The sequence below is a fragment of the Trachurus japonicus genome, chromosome 12, assembly GCF_045865225.1.
Source record: "Trachurus japonicus isolate A0001 chromosome 12, Traja_1.0".
Classification (NCBI taxonomy): Eukaryota; Metazoa; Chordata; class Actinopteri; order Carangiformes; family Carangidae; genus Trachurus; species Trachurus japonicus.
In genome coordinates this window covers 27355467-27370494 of record NC_140918.1, presented here as the reverse complement: position 1 = coordinate 27370494, position 15028 = coordinate 27355467, and the positions used below count along the sequence as shown (strand labels likewise).

The 15028-nt window shown below is 41.7% G+C and overlaps 1 protein-coding gene across 1 annotated transcript; it reads left to right on the top strand.

The window, feature by feature from the left end:
• The first annotated feature begins 1346 nt into the window (after positions 1–1346).
• On the top strand, positions 1347–2089 carry dpm2 (dolichyl-phosphate mannosyltransferase subunit 2, regulatory). Its single transcript, XM_085794070.1, is given in 2 exon segments — positions 1347–1602; positions 1752–2089. Coding segments are annotated over 2 exon segments (312 nt in total). The 3' UTR covers positions 1808–2089.
• Positions 2090–15028: the final 12939 nt, after the last annotated feature.

Here is a 15028-nt window from a genome sequence, read left to right as displayed (position 1 = left end):
AACAGTTCCAAAGGGTCCAAAATGTGAACATAACACAAGGGTTAAATAGAGTTTATCTTGTTCCAGTGGACATTTATTCCCATGGACAGCTGCACAGCAACACACAGCCTGACTGGGACTGATCAGAATCTACAGTGTGACTACCTCACACAACCCCATGTCACAAACCAGAACTAACCCTTTAATTGAGATGTGAAAATGTGCTGTAAGAAATATGTAATAGCTCACCTGTAACTTTTGCAGTATTGGTTTCCAGTTATTTCTAACTTCAATCTGAATCACCATAAGTTAAAAAACAAACGACACTGTGAGAAATAATGAAAAGTTATATTCATATTTTCCACCTTCTTTACAGTAATTGTCATAAGTACTAGGCTATATGTATGGGCTTAATTATTACTTTAACATTTTTAAGTGTTTATATGGATATGTTTTTCTTTGTCATTTGTGCTTTTCTTTAAATTTTATGATATTCTAAAAGTTGCCCTGAGTGGAGGCTTTATATAAGCTCTCTGATTTTATTGCCTCTCCCTACGCTGCATGTTATCCATCTTTGTGATCATACAGTACCCTTATTTCATTCTTCTTGTGCAAAATCAACCATTGAAATCATTGAAACCATGCTACAGTGTATAACTTGTGTATATAACTCTTATAAATGTCAATTCTTAATCCCCAGGGGAAATGTTTTACAGGCGTATTAAGCAGGTCATGAATTGTCGTCTATACCTCCTGCTGTTTGCATTTATTTTAATGGTCATTGTTGGTTCTGGTAATTAACAAAAATGACACTGGACTGACTTTAAAGTGTGTCCTCTAGTCTAAACCCTCTCTGCTGGGACAGTTTATTAAACAGCAGCAGGTGGCAGCAGCGTAACACTTGCATCAACTCTTGTCCTAGTATAACATTAAACCACTGCAGCAGAGCTCTGTTGACATAATGATATGTTCTCTTATTGTTATTATATCATTGTTTACACTGCTAAATATATTTGATTTGACCACATTTTCAAGGTCTGGGTCTTGTCTCAATATTGACTCAATATTTTTTCTCAAGACCAGTCAAGACCACTGCTGCAGTGACATCTTTTTTTCCCCCACCGACAATGTCTCTCCCACTTTGGCTTATGTGATGTAATTCAACAACTTTAAGATACTTAACAAAAGTCTCTGCTTGTGTAACCATCTGAAAAACATGGTTGCACCAGAGTCAGCAGTGGGAGTGAGATTCAGAACATTAAAGTGTTCTTACATGTTCAATCCAGACTTTGTTTCAATTAAATATAGTATAGATTTTATATAAAAGGAGGAATAATGTAAATATCAAGCCACATGATTACAGTATTATGAGTACTGGCTCTGAATGCAGTAATGGTCTTGCTGCTCACAACTTGGTCTATTGGAATTTAGTTCTAATTAACTAAAATGTATTATATGTATTAAGTGTATTAAACTGTTTTGATATTGAATACATGATGTGATATTTTGTCCTTTTCCAGCCCTTTGTCGACAGCGATCATGTGCTACACAAGTATTTTCTACCTCGGGAATATTCAGTCATCCTGCCCGGCATCGCTGCAGTAATACTGCTGCTGTGTATTGGTGAGTGGCCCTACTCTGCCCACACACACACACACACACACACACACTTACTCACATGTTCAACTTGTATATTGGACCCCACGGTATCTACATGCGGATTTGAGATAGAACAGGGGCGTTGATCTCATCCTCACTCATCCTCTCCACAGGAGCCTTCACCGCTGTCATCATGTGGAAAAGCCGTAAGCCAAAGAAAGCGGACTGACGTCAGGATGTTGGAGTGACTGCTGTAGATTCAATGAACTCTGATGCTGGACCGTCTCTGGGGCCCCACAGACAAAACCCCCCCCTCTGTTCTCTGAAGACGGCCCCTGAACAACAACGTTCATACTTACGAAGTAAAACAGATGTTTACGCCACTCTTGGGTTTTATTTTCAGTTCAGTTACAGTCCATCAGTAGAAATCAACTTCTGTATCTTAAACCTTTGTCGTTGGCGCCCCCAAGTGGCAGCATAAAGAACACACAGCGTGGACCAAACTGCACTAACTGGGATTATCTGGTTCTTCAGACCAAAACACATCTTGAAAATTGTCACAGAGAGGAATTCACACATAGTGTCTAATAAACTTGTCAGCAGATGACTTTCATATCAGTTTCATATATAATAGACAGTCTGAACTAGAGGGCGACTGATAGTGGATTTTTAAAGGCCGATAGAATAACGATTTGGAGCAGGAAATAGCTGATTGATCGGCTGGTAGCCCACGGGGAAAAAATAACTTTGTTCTAGATGAGTAATGTTTGGTTTTATTTCAACAGACTGAACAACTGAGTCCATTCATACACAAAAGATAAAAGAGTCTACAAGTTGCAGGACACTGAATGCAGAAGTTCAGCTCTGATAGTGGCCGATGACTGTGCAGCCTCATCTCCATCGTCTGTCAGCTGCATCATGTCATTGCACCTGATGTAGGTGAGGCCAAGTCGTGCCAGGATCCCCCTGCCTGGGCCGGTGTTCAGGTCATATAAAAAATTGGCATGGGGACTCAGACGTTAAAGGGGAATTGCTGTTTTTTACAATCTGGACCTTATTTCTAGCATAAAATACGATCATTTACTCACCCAGATAACTTTGGTGTCATTACAAGTTGTTCTGACGAAATTAGATCCAGCCGAGAGGCGCGTATATCCATATAATGTGAGTCTACAGGGCAGCGGAATGCATCCTCTAAATAACACATTATCTCCCGCGAAACTCGTTCATTTCACCAATATTTTGTCATGATATGATAGTGCTATTCCCCTCTGAGTCCATGGCCTCCATGCACGCACACCATGCAAGACATGGAGGCCATGGCGGTTGAGTGCATTACTTATTGTTTTCTTTGAAACAACTGTACCTGCTGATTCCAGGTCTTTCTGAAGCTCTCCACCAGTGGTCCTGGACTGTTAGGGAACCCTTCTGATTATTGTTTTGACTCTTCTGTCTGAAATCTTTGGTTGCGTAGGTCTTTAGACAGCTCTTAGATAGCTCTTTACTATTACCTATCATGCAATACTTATTGTCTGACACCTTGGTGGTGAGAAGCCTTTTTAAAAGGCATCAATCAGGACTAAACCAGCAGATATTACTTTGCACTGATAGGAGACAGGATTACATTCTAAATACTGACAAACTCCAGCTGCTTTCTTGGCTTTCCATACCTTTTTGCCCCTCCTTTTCTTCATGTGTTCAATACTTATTCCCTGTGTCATTTCACTTTATTACACATAACTTAATTTATGGACATTAATGTTCGGATTTCTTTGTATGTGTGCATTACTTGGGTTGATGCCGACATCTGGTGAAAATTTCATGTCAATAGCTCTATTAGAAATATATTTTCTGAGAAAAATGTTGACGTGTTCAATACTTATTTTCCCCGCTGTACGTGGCTCTCGGCTGGAGCTAATTTCGTTGGAACGACTTGTAATGACACCAAAGTTATCTGGGTGAGTAAATGATCGTATTTTATGCTAGAAATAAGGTCCAGATTGTAAAAAACGGCAATTCCCCTTTAACAATTATGGGATAGCCAGAAATAATAACAATGTGACTTTAAACCACTCCATTATAATGTTACAACAAAGTGTTGTGAATTGCAACACAGTGTGTCAGATGGTTGGCCTCTATGTAACTCATTAGGATCTCATCTGAACAGATAAATACAGTAAATGGACCGGGGCGGGCTCAAGTGGAGCCAAATTATTTTGGCCGATCTAATATCTTCAGATTTTCCCTCTGTACCGGCCGGCAGCTGGAGATGAAGGCATCTCCATCAGCTCCTCTCTCCCTCCAGATGTCTTGAGTCTGTTTTAACATGGAATATCGTCATAGGGTTTTAATCGTTTCAGTCCAGTCCGTTCGTTTTTTATGAGATGGTTTATGATGATTAGTTTTTAATAAGACATTTCCCCTCACCAGGACTCATCACACACCTACGCGGGGCGCCACTGCAGAGCTCATGAACTACACTCTAGTTACTGTAAATAACAGCAAGTACTGTAAACAGCAGAAACACCTGTTGGACCTGCAGATCCAGGAGCATGTAGAAGGAGGTCCTTTAATTCTCCCCGTGACAGGCACAGACACTAGATCAACAACAGACCAATGTTTATACTATATCATCTAACCATTTAACTTAGTTTAGTGTCAAACTCTTATATACTGATGCTGTTTGTGTGTTGTGTTATCACACACAGAGCGGGACACACAGGTGAATTCTGCCGACCAGATGTGGAGTTGGGGAGGAAACGTGCAGATATCTCATTTGAAACAATAAAAACACAATAATGATGTTAACCATTAAATAATCACAGTTTCTCCAGGAGGGACAGAGGAGCTGCTGGAGACGCCAGGACCAAACCTGATCACAGAATGTAAATCTCCTCTCGGTCTGTTTATTAATCACTAAACATGTGAGCTCCCACACTGTCCAGTCCTCTTTGGCCCTTTGACACATGATTCAGCCCTGTGGTTCAAATTTGCAGTAAAGACGTGGGCTGATGCTGATGTGTTCCACTCATTTTGACTCATCAGGATATTTTTTCCCCCAAAACACAGGACACGAGTTAAAATAGCTGCTTAACCTTTGAAAAAAAACACCCCCAAAAACACCTCAGCTACATCCCAACTTTCAGTTTGGAGTCAAAAATTTGTCATTTTTTCCCCCCCATGGCCACACAGGATGCTGAGGATCCATTGGATCCTTTATAGTCCAGGAATAGGAAAGACAAAAAGATATCCCATGATTCATTATATAATAGTTATGAGATCATGGCAGCAAAGTTCAGCAGTGGTTCAACTGTTAAAGCAGATATCAGTGGAATGTTTTTGTTAATATAAGTCCTAAATAGTCCTATTTTCCGTCAGCAATCACTTACATGAAGTATTTCAGCCTAAACACGAGTCTCTCCGTCACTCTGCTCTGCTGTAACCCGAGGAGAAAATTTTCCTTGTGGGATACAAGTGTTATCCAATGAGGGGAGAGAACGGCATGAAGGGCTGTGTGTGCAGCCAAGGGATGCGCGTGAATGTGGTGACGTAGCACGAGGACCAATTGATGCCTGACAAGGGCGGGGGCTGCTAACTCATGGTGCGTTCAAGGAAACTCGTACTTTGTGTTTTTCCTTCCTGTGAAGTCATACCAGTTCGATCTGGTACGAGTTCACGGGTCGGAAGTTACGAGTGGCCGTTATAGGGAACTTTCACAGACAACAGGACGGTAAAAACACGAGCTACGGGTTACCTGGAACGCTACCAAGTCGTAGTTGTGACTTGAAGCTGTAACTTACGGTTTCAAAAGCCTGCCTTGAACACAGCATTAGCCGAAACGGCCGTGCCGATGATATCTGCTTTAAACCCAAGAGTGGAAAAACCCTGACAATTATCTGATGTTGACGGTGCTAACCAACAGGAGCTGTGTTTTTACGTAGGGGTAAGAAGTGAAAATTTTAGTTTGAGCTTCATGGAATCACTCAACGCGCCTGAGTTGGGACACAGCTAAACTGACCTGGGAAACCTCGTTAACCTGACAAGGCTTTAAACAACCCATAATGCATCACTGGTGTCACATCTGCACTCTGAACATCCGATCTTGTGAATTTGTGTGGATGTGTTTGGATTTTATACAACCCCCCTGGGAAGGTGACAGTGTCAGGTGATTGACAGGATTAATGTGGTGGGAGGGACTAAAGCAGCACAAAGTGTAAATACTGTGATATACTGTACAGGAGTCGTGTGTGTAGATGATGTAAATTGTTGGAGCTCGTGCTTTTTTTCCCCTCTTCGTCAATAAAACGTTCAAGTAGAAAAACATGACTTTGTTGATTAAATCCAGATGTTTTATTTGTCTCATGGTTGTACAGTGGAGTAGATCTGACAGCTGTAGTCAGTGTAATATTACAAATCATGGAAATAGTAACTATACCAGGGGATGAGTTGTCCAACATAGTTGTCCCATAGGGGCGATTTAAAGGCCCCTGGAGGAGCTGAGACAGATGTTTCACTCTTCAGGGGCAGCTGTTGCGTGCTTCAAGTTAGTGAGGGATGATCAGACCGGTCAGGACACCTCATCCTCCTGCTGGTAAAGGTCGTGTCCTCATCCTGTAACCTTATCTGTTCTCTAGTCCAAACAGCAGGACAGGATGAAGACAAACCCCTGCTTGTTGTCTCTCTTGTTTGTTCTTCTCTCCACACACCTTCATGTGTAGTGTGGAACAGGATGGTCTCTTCAACAGGCCGGTGTCAGGCGAGGGGCTCCTCTGTCACCACTTCAGCCCTCATGCTACTAATCAAATGAATCCACCAGCTGGACGTGGACCTGCAGAGGTTTTAGTGTCGTGGTTGTTTGTGGAGAGCTTGTGGTGCACTGGGACAAGACTGTACCTGACCTGGGGTGCTCAGCGGACAAGTGGTTAAGAGCATGCCTCATGTTGGCAATGACCAATGCAGTAGTCGTCAGATCAAATCCTGACTCTGTTGATCTGTCCTGCATGTCATTCCCCCAGTCTCTCTCCCCACATTCTTGTCTCTCTATGGTAAAGACAACAACAAAAAGAACTTCTAGACCTATATCCAGGGGCGTCTCTAGGTTTGAAGGACAGGGGGGCTTAGCCCTCAGGGGACACACAGGATGTGAGCAAACGTAGTGCTCAAGCACAACATTTCACAAACAGCCAACAAAGACTGAGAAATTATATCTTTACAACTAACAAGGAATGTGTAAATAGTCTTGGTCTCAAAAGAAATCTAAAATCTGTGAGATTACAACAGAAGTGTCAGAATGAAGACTGGTGTTACTGTCTAATCTGCAACAGGCTTCAGACCCCCTAAAATGGGCTTAACGACGCCACTGCCAGGTGATATTTGGATCAGCACCAAATCTCACAAGCTCATAGGGTTAGGGTTGGAGCTCAACCTCCATCAATATATTAGAATTTTTACATCAAGAGCCAGAGGTCATTGTAGAGTTAGGGGGTTATACTGTATGTCATGGGTTTTTCACCGGTCCATGACCCATCCAATGTCCGGTGTAAACTGGTTCAGGAGTTTTTGTCTTAATCTTGGTGAAACCACAGCAGGAGAGGTAACCGGAGGTCCAAAGTCTGAGAACATTAACATGATGAGCATCTGATTGGTTCAAGAGAACAATGTGGTGAAAGTCTGTGGTCAGAGGAAACTACTCCATTTTTACACCAGCTGCAGCCAGACTTTCCTCCAGAGAGGTTTGTGCTGGAAAGACAGGAGGTTGAGGTTGTCATATGAATGTTTTCACTCATACACTTAGCTGTGTTTGTTTGTGTTGGGCAGAACTAAATCAACACAAAGGGGGCTGGTTTGACAGGCCTCACAAATTGGCTGTCACGTCTTGTTTACTCAAGGTAGCATTTGCTTTAGTTTTGATGAACTGAAAAGAAAAGCTGGAAGCTGGAGAAGTCCCATGATACCCGAATAGTGCAAATAAGAACATAACAACACAGAGGCCAAACGATTCCTCACTGTACTTTACTATTTATTTCATTTCAGACTCAGATAGTCATAGACAACGTGGTCCGAGGGCAACAACATAAAGGTTCCCGTCACTGGCATCTCACAGCTTTACAAAAGACTGTTCTCAATTGTGTCTTTGAAGATGATTTTATTAAAAAAATCTTAAAATATACTTTATGTAAACATCTTTTGAATGAAATTCTTATGAATGAGATAACAAGATGACCAAGCTCAGCATGTCCCATGAGTACCAGGTGTCTCATGGTGGCAAACCTTCACCTAACCATTACCAACATCTATACACTATCACATGTTAATATATAAGATGAGATAAGAAGACTTTATTGTCCAGTCGTTTAAAAACACAGTTTTCATAAGGTTCTTTTTCCCACTGTGACATGTTATCTAGTTGTTGTCCACCTGTGTATTGTACAGTGTGGCTGCAAACCCATTTTTCAACAAACAATAGACATAGATAATGAGATACTAGACAGAGTTGTTTTCAAAGTAAATTCATGCAAAACAGCTGATGCGTTCCTGTCAAGGGCAGTTTTTCAGCAAGCAGTCTCTGCATTTGCCTCAAAAACAACTCTGTCTCGTAACGTTCTGTTATTATCTCAGTGTGGTGAATGTGCAGGTCACAACTTGTCCACAAGAGTGTTTTAAGTTTTTGGATTGTGTATTTGATGAGTTTGATGAGGGAAACCAAGAAATCCCATTAGCCTCCATACAGTAGCATAGCTCTGAGCAGCTTGCGGCTCTGCTCCGCCGTTCTAAAAACAGCTTGCACCGGCAATTAAAGGTAACGAACCTACTGCTAAAACTACAGGGATTAGGCTATGGGCCAATTTGCCAAAATGTTGAACTATCCCTTTAATAGTGTGATATGTGAGGTATGGACTTGTTTATTGTTTGTTGCTTTTTTGATTGTATTGTATTTGGTCTACATGGATGTTTATAGCATGATGGATGCTTTGAGATGTCCTCAGTGTGTTGTGATGGATGAGTGGTGTTTATTCTCTTTATCTATGGTACTTTTCGAAGTACGGGACTATACATTTTACATTTCCACATTTCCACATTCTATTCTATTCTATTCTATTCTATTCTATTCTATGTGTGCCCCCTTATCCATCAGACCCTTGGGCTATATGTTACAGAAGCAGGTAAGCAGGAGTGCAGCCCACACAGTTGAGTCATCATCAGTCAATCATACAGTATGAGACAGTAAGTTACTTTCATTGCATCATTATAAAGCAGACTATTCATAGTATTACAGTAATTGTAGAATTTCCTCGGTGACGTAGCCTATAGTAGTGCGTTGCATCACTGAGACCGCTGCAGCTGGAGCGGGCAGAGACAGCGCTGTGTCCGGGGGGGGGTTGCGGTCGTCCAGTGATTGGGTGGGACCACAGGGAGAGCCGGGCTCTGACATGTGACACACTGACGCACACATACACACACGGAGTCGCGGACAGACCGAGACCGGGAGGCGCCCTGCACCGACCTGCTCTGCGCCCGCGAGCCACACAGAGGCAAGTAACCGGCTTTTAATCTGACGGTAGGCTACAGCAGCACGAGGCTCCGTGTGATGAATGATGAGTATGCAGTATTGCTAAACAGTTAAGATAACAGAGTCCCGCATCAGTGAACAGAGGGTTTCCTCCTCCCGTCACTGTGAGGTGTAGCTCAGAGACTGAACCTGAAGTTTCAGATGAAGCAGATACTGGAGTATTTTGATAATCATCACTGGACTGTAAAACAATCACCAAGTCATCTGGTCAGATGACTTGGTGATTGTCTGCATCAGTCAGACCTCGGGGAACAGGTAACTTACCCTCCCTGTGATGACAAAGTGGAGTTTGTTGTGATGGAAATCTGGATTAAAGATCAAGCGTTGCGGTGTTAAACATGGAGGGGTAAGGGGCTTGACCCTGGATCACACCTCAGATCCAGGACTTGAAAAGACCCCACCCCTCCCTGTGCTTGTTGTCAACAAGCTGCACACTCAGCATCACTGGCTCCACATGTGTGGTGCATGGAGGGATGGCTGCTGCTGACAACATGTTGTTGATCAGGCTGGAAAACAAGAGGCAAAGGTCAAATTTGACCTAAAACGCCCCCGTCAGAGGCTTTTGGGTGAATCCTGGGATGCGGCCCTGTCTTTGTCAGAGAGACCCACCCCAGTTCGTGTTAAGTAAAGATCTGGGGTTGGGATGACGCCTCTGTTGGTTTTGCTGCCTGGATACCAGCCAGAGAACTTGATACTTGTGCTGATACAGTATTTGTCATCATCATTGTGAAATGAATAAGTGCACATCCCAAAAGACCAATTGAAACGCCAAGAAGTAGGAAAAAATCATGTGATTTACAGACATCATGCACTGGATTTAGATAACCTCCCGCAGTTTTACCAGCAGCAGAGGGAGGAGGATGGAGGAGATGTCCCATAGTGACTTTCATCTGTCTTCTTTATCCAGCTTCACAGTTACACACTTCAGTACTTATTTATTTACCACAAGTCATTGAATAGAATAGAATAGAATAGAATAGAATAGAATGCTTTAATTGTCATTGTAGCAAAGCAAACAACGAGATCATCGCCATCATGGTGATTGGGCAACATTTATTTGTTTATTTTTATTTAGGTTCAATCAATACACGTATTTACCTCTGGATGCAATTTGTGTAGTAGCGTACCATACATTTTTCCTGTTGTGTAAGCTACTTTGAGGTTATACATACATATAAAATAGCAGGCACAACTTTACATGGATTACATTACATATAAACATACATAGACACACCAGAGTCTTCTATGCTATAATAGGGGAGACCGGGGGTGGTTGTAACAGCATCACTTGGATAAGACAGGATAACATTAGAGTTATGTGATCAATATCATGTGTATACCCACTCACTCACTGACATTGCATGTGCATTTGCATGGCTGTATGGAGAAGTATGTTGGTTTTACAGCCAAAAAACATTTTTATAAGTCAGAAATCAATATTTTGCACCATATCTAAATTTTGCCGAGTATCGATACCGTTGAAGTTAGGATCAGGTAACTTGTATGAGATGAAATAGCAGGTTCTTAGGTAAAATATGAGTCATTTCATCAACGTTTATTTCAAACCACCATGCTGGTACAGGCAGTCTTACAGTGACTGACAGGGGTGGGGATGGTTGTAGCAACTTTTCCCTTTCCTGGAATTATACATGGATTATTCACTGCTTCTAACCTCCGGCTGAAGGATTCCATTCATACATGTTCGCCATTCACTGGTATTATCAGAATATGTTCTTTAAGACAGTTTTCTAATGTTAGGATCCACACCGCTGTCACTGTTCTTCATTTAGCCATCAGTGATTTTTGTTCATATTGAATCACAGAAAGATGCTTTAGTGTTGGAACATGCACAATAAACTGATAGATGCATGTTTTTTTTGGTTTGGTCTCAGTTTTTTTAGTTTTTAATCTCACTGTTACAATTTACCCCAAACATACTGTATGTGCGTACGTAGCAATTTCTCTGTCACATTTGTTACAGTTAGAGGAGCTGAGACCAAGCCTGCCTCTTATCAAAGCTGTATAATGGAGACTGTGTAACCTATTTTAAATGGTCTCTCTCTGTCATTATTACGACTCAGATTAGTGAAGGTATTTTGTATAATTGTTGTCCAAGTATCCTCTTCTATCTGACATTGCAGATCAATTTGCCACTCCCTTCGTATAAGATCAGTGGAACAGTTTGAGTTTACATCAAAGGTTTCATACAAACAAGAAATAAATCTTTTTGGCAAAGGTGGAATAAGTAGTTTTTCCAAGAAGGATGGCTAGAGGTTTGCATATTCTTGATTACATAATGACAAATTTGTAGGAATCAAAAGAATTGGGATTGTTGCAATGAATATTTACTCTCCAAGCTCTCAAATAACTCCTTTGATCCTCCTAATATTATTTAAAACTTATTTATGACAGTCAGGCCAGTAAAGACAGCTCTAGTTTTTCCAGTGTACTCCAATATCAGATATTTCCTCTGTGAATCATGGTTAATTATTGTTTAATTACTGTAACGCCCTCTTCCTGCCTCAGCTGCGATGTACAGTAGGCCTATTCATTTCCCCAGTAACTGCAGCAAAAAGCTGTGTGTGTTGCTCAAAGGCAGCAGAGAGCTTTGCATCATGCTGTTGATAGGCAACCAGCCCATAGCACAGACAACAAAACTTACAAAAGGGTTTAATGTTGTCCTGTATGGCAGCTGGAGCGGAGGGACAGGGAGACAGACATGGACTTGTCTGCTTCTAGTGTATGGCTGCACACATTGCACAAAATCTAACAGACTCCAGTGTTTCCGCCAGGATTTTTTTAAAGAGTGGCGGCGAGGGTGGGCTGATCGACGGGGGGGGGGGTGCGCGCGACCGGATCGTCGACTAGTCGCTGATGACATCATTCATGTTTTTCCCATCATAACTAAAATCCCAGGAGGAGGGAAATGCTCTGCAACAATCTGTTTCACTGACTGACAGCTCATGCACAGAAATTAGTCCACAGAACAGCAGCTTTATAAACAACAAGCTGTAAATCAGTTTGTTTTTTTGTAACATATAGGCTACAGGTGCAAAAGAAAATACTGTAGCTACTGTTCATTAAACAATTAGGGAGGAAAACGACACACAGGCCTCGTCACCATCACAGTCCTGCTCAGTCACAGTTTTACTCACAGTTTTTGTTTTTCCTGGTTGGTTGCTGCTGTTGTTGTTGTTGTGCGCGACGTAAAGCTGTCGATATGAGCGGAGTTTTTTTTTTTTTTTTTTTAATTGCCGGCAGTTTCTCCTGCTCTCTCTCTCCACGCCGGTCAAACATCGACCCGTCTGTAGGCTAGTCGGTTTTCCACACACACAGGTCTGTCTCTAGCGCTGTATGTAGCCTATGGATGTGTTTTGTGTGCAGACGCAACTGACAAATACTTATAGACGGACAAGCAAACTTAATCATCATTTATTTTATTTTGAAAATTGACCGGATTCTCTCGCCTTTTCTGTGCCCGACTTCCTGTCTGGTACGCGCTCGTTCTATCCAGCTTGACTGCGCTGGTATTTTTTTCATTCAGCGCACACAGCTGTTGTTTCAAGCCGCTACTCTTGTAGCCTACTGTTACATGATCAGCGACTAGTCGACGTCAAGCTCAAAACGTCATTGTGGAGCAGGGGACTAGTCTGTGCAACCTCTAGTGGAAAACCTGCTTTACATTGTTTTAACATTAAAAAAAAAAAAAAAAAATCATCCTTCTGAAGGTGTGGCGGCTTTTATTTTGCCGTGGCGGTGCGCCACGATCAATTACATGTAGCGGAAACCCTGGACTCATTGAGTTTGGACAGAGCATCAAACCTTCAGAGAAACTGATCTTAATGTTCAGAATGAGTTCAACAACAACAACAACAACAACAACTGTTCCTATCACTATCACCACGGCTACTATTATCACTATTATCACTATCACTACTATCACCACCACTTTATCACTATTATCACCACTATCACTACTATCATTCACTACTATCACCACCACTACTACTATCACTACTATTACTACTATCACTACTATCACCACCACTTTATCACTATTATCACTACTATCACCACCACTACTACTATCACTACTATTACTACTATCACTACTATTATCACTACTATCACTACTATCACCACCACTTTATCACTATTATCACTACTATCACCACCACTACTACTATCACTACTATTACTACTATCACTACTATTATCACTACTATCACTACTATCACCACCACTTTATCACTATTATCACTATCACTACTATCACTACTATTATCACTACTATCACCACCACTTTATCACTATTATCACTACTATCACCACCACTACCACCACCACTTTATCACTATTATCACTATCACTACTATCACTACTATTATCACTACTATCACCACCACTTTATCACTATTATCACTACTATCACTACTATCACCACCACTTTATCACTATTATCACTATTATCACTACTATCACCACCACTACTATTATCACTACTATCACTACTATTACTACCACTACTATTATCACTACTATCACCACCACTACTATTATCACTACTATCACTACTATTACTACCACTACTATTATCACTACTATCACCACCACTACTACTACTACTACTACTACTACTACTACTACTATCACTACTACCACCACCACTACTACTACTACTACTACTACTACTACTACTACTACTACTACTATCACTACTACCACCACCACTACAGTATCACTACTACTACTACTACTACTATCACCAGTGACCGACTGGCACCAAAAAGAGACCCTGGTATTTTTGACAGAGAGAGGCCACACACACACACACACACACACACACACACACACACACACACACACACACACACACACACACACACACACACACACACACACACACACACACACACACACACACACATAAATAGTAGTGCTAGTCAGAAAATGCATTGATGTCCAAACAGCAATAACAGGATTTGAACCCAGACTGGACCAAAACTCTTGATCATAGGACAAGCTGCCCTATACACTGGCCGTACCTCTGTCCATTACTGTGTGTTCTGTCTTTTGGAGTTGGCCAGTCGTAAACAGCTGGCCCTGACCGACCTTTTTTTTTTAATGCAGCACGGCTGGCCATCTCGTCCTGGCTGCATCTCGTCTCTTTTTTTTGCCCATATTGCCCTATGGCCTGTCTGTCCCTGACCACCACCACTACTAATACTACTACTACTACTACTTCTACTACCGCTACTATCACTACTATCACCACCACTACTACTTCTACTACTACTACTACTGCTAGTGTGTGTGGTTGTGTGTGATTGAGTTGTGTGTTCATGGTGTCACATAAACAGTACATGTTAGTTACATCAGTTGTTTCTTTTCATCAGAATCAGTTCAGTGACACCTCCATGAAACACCTAGTCATACATGGGAGTGAGAAGCCGTTCTCCTGACGTTATGTTGCTTTTATGGGATGTGTTGTATAAACTCACCAGGTCAGACCTTGAGCTGATGGGAAATGATCCTCCTGTGTAAAAAAGCTCATTTACTGTAACTGCTGCATATTTTATTGACTGATTTTCACCGCTGCTCTCTTGTTTGTCCTTGCTTTATATTCACTCTCTGTCTTGTGCTCCTACATTAGTTGATGAGATATTTGTTCTTCTGCTGTCTTATTATAACAGACATGGACACAGTTGAACATTTAAATTGTGTTTTCAATTCAGAGATGTTGTGGCTGGAGGACCAGCTCCACGCCATGAACACTGCAGAGCCGGTGAAGCTATTATCCCTTTGTGTTGGTCTCCATAGTTACGCTGTTAAAGACTCGGCTGATAGTCGGCTGTCTTTTGTGTTTGTCACTGGCCTCTC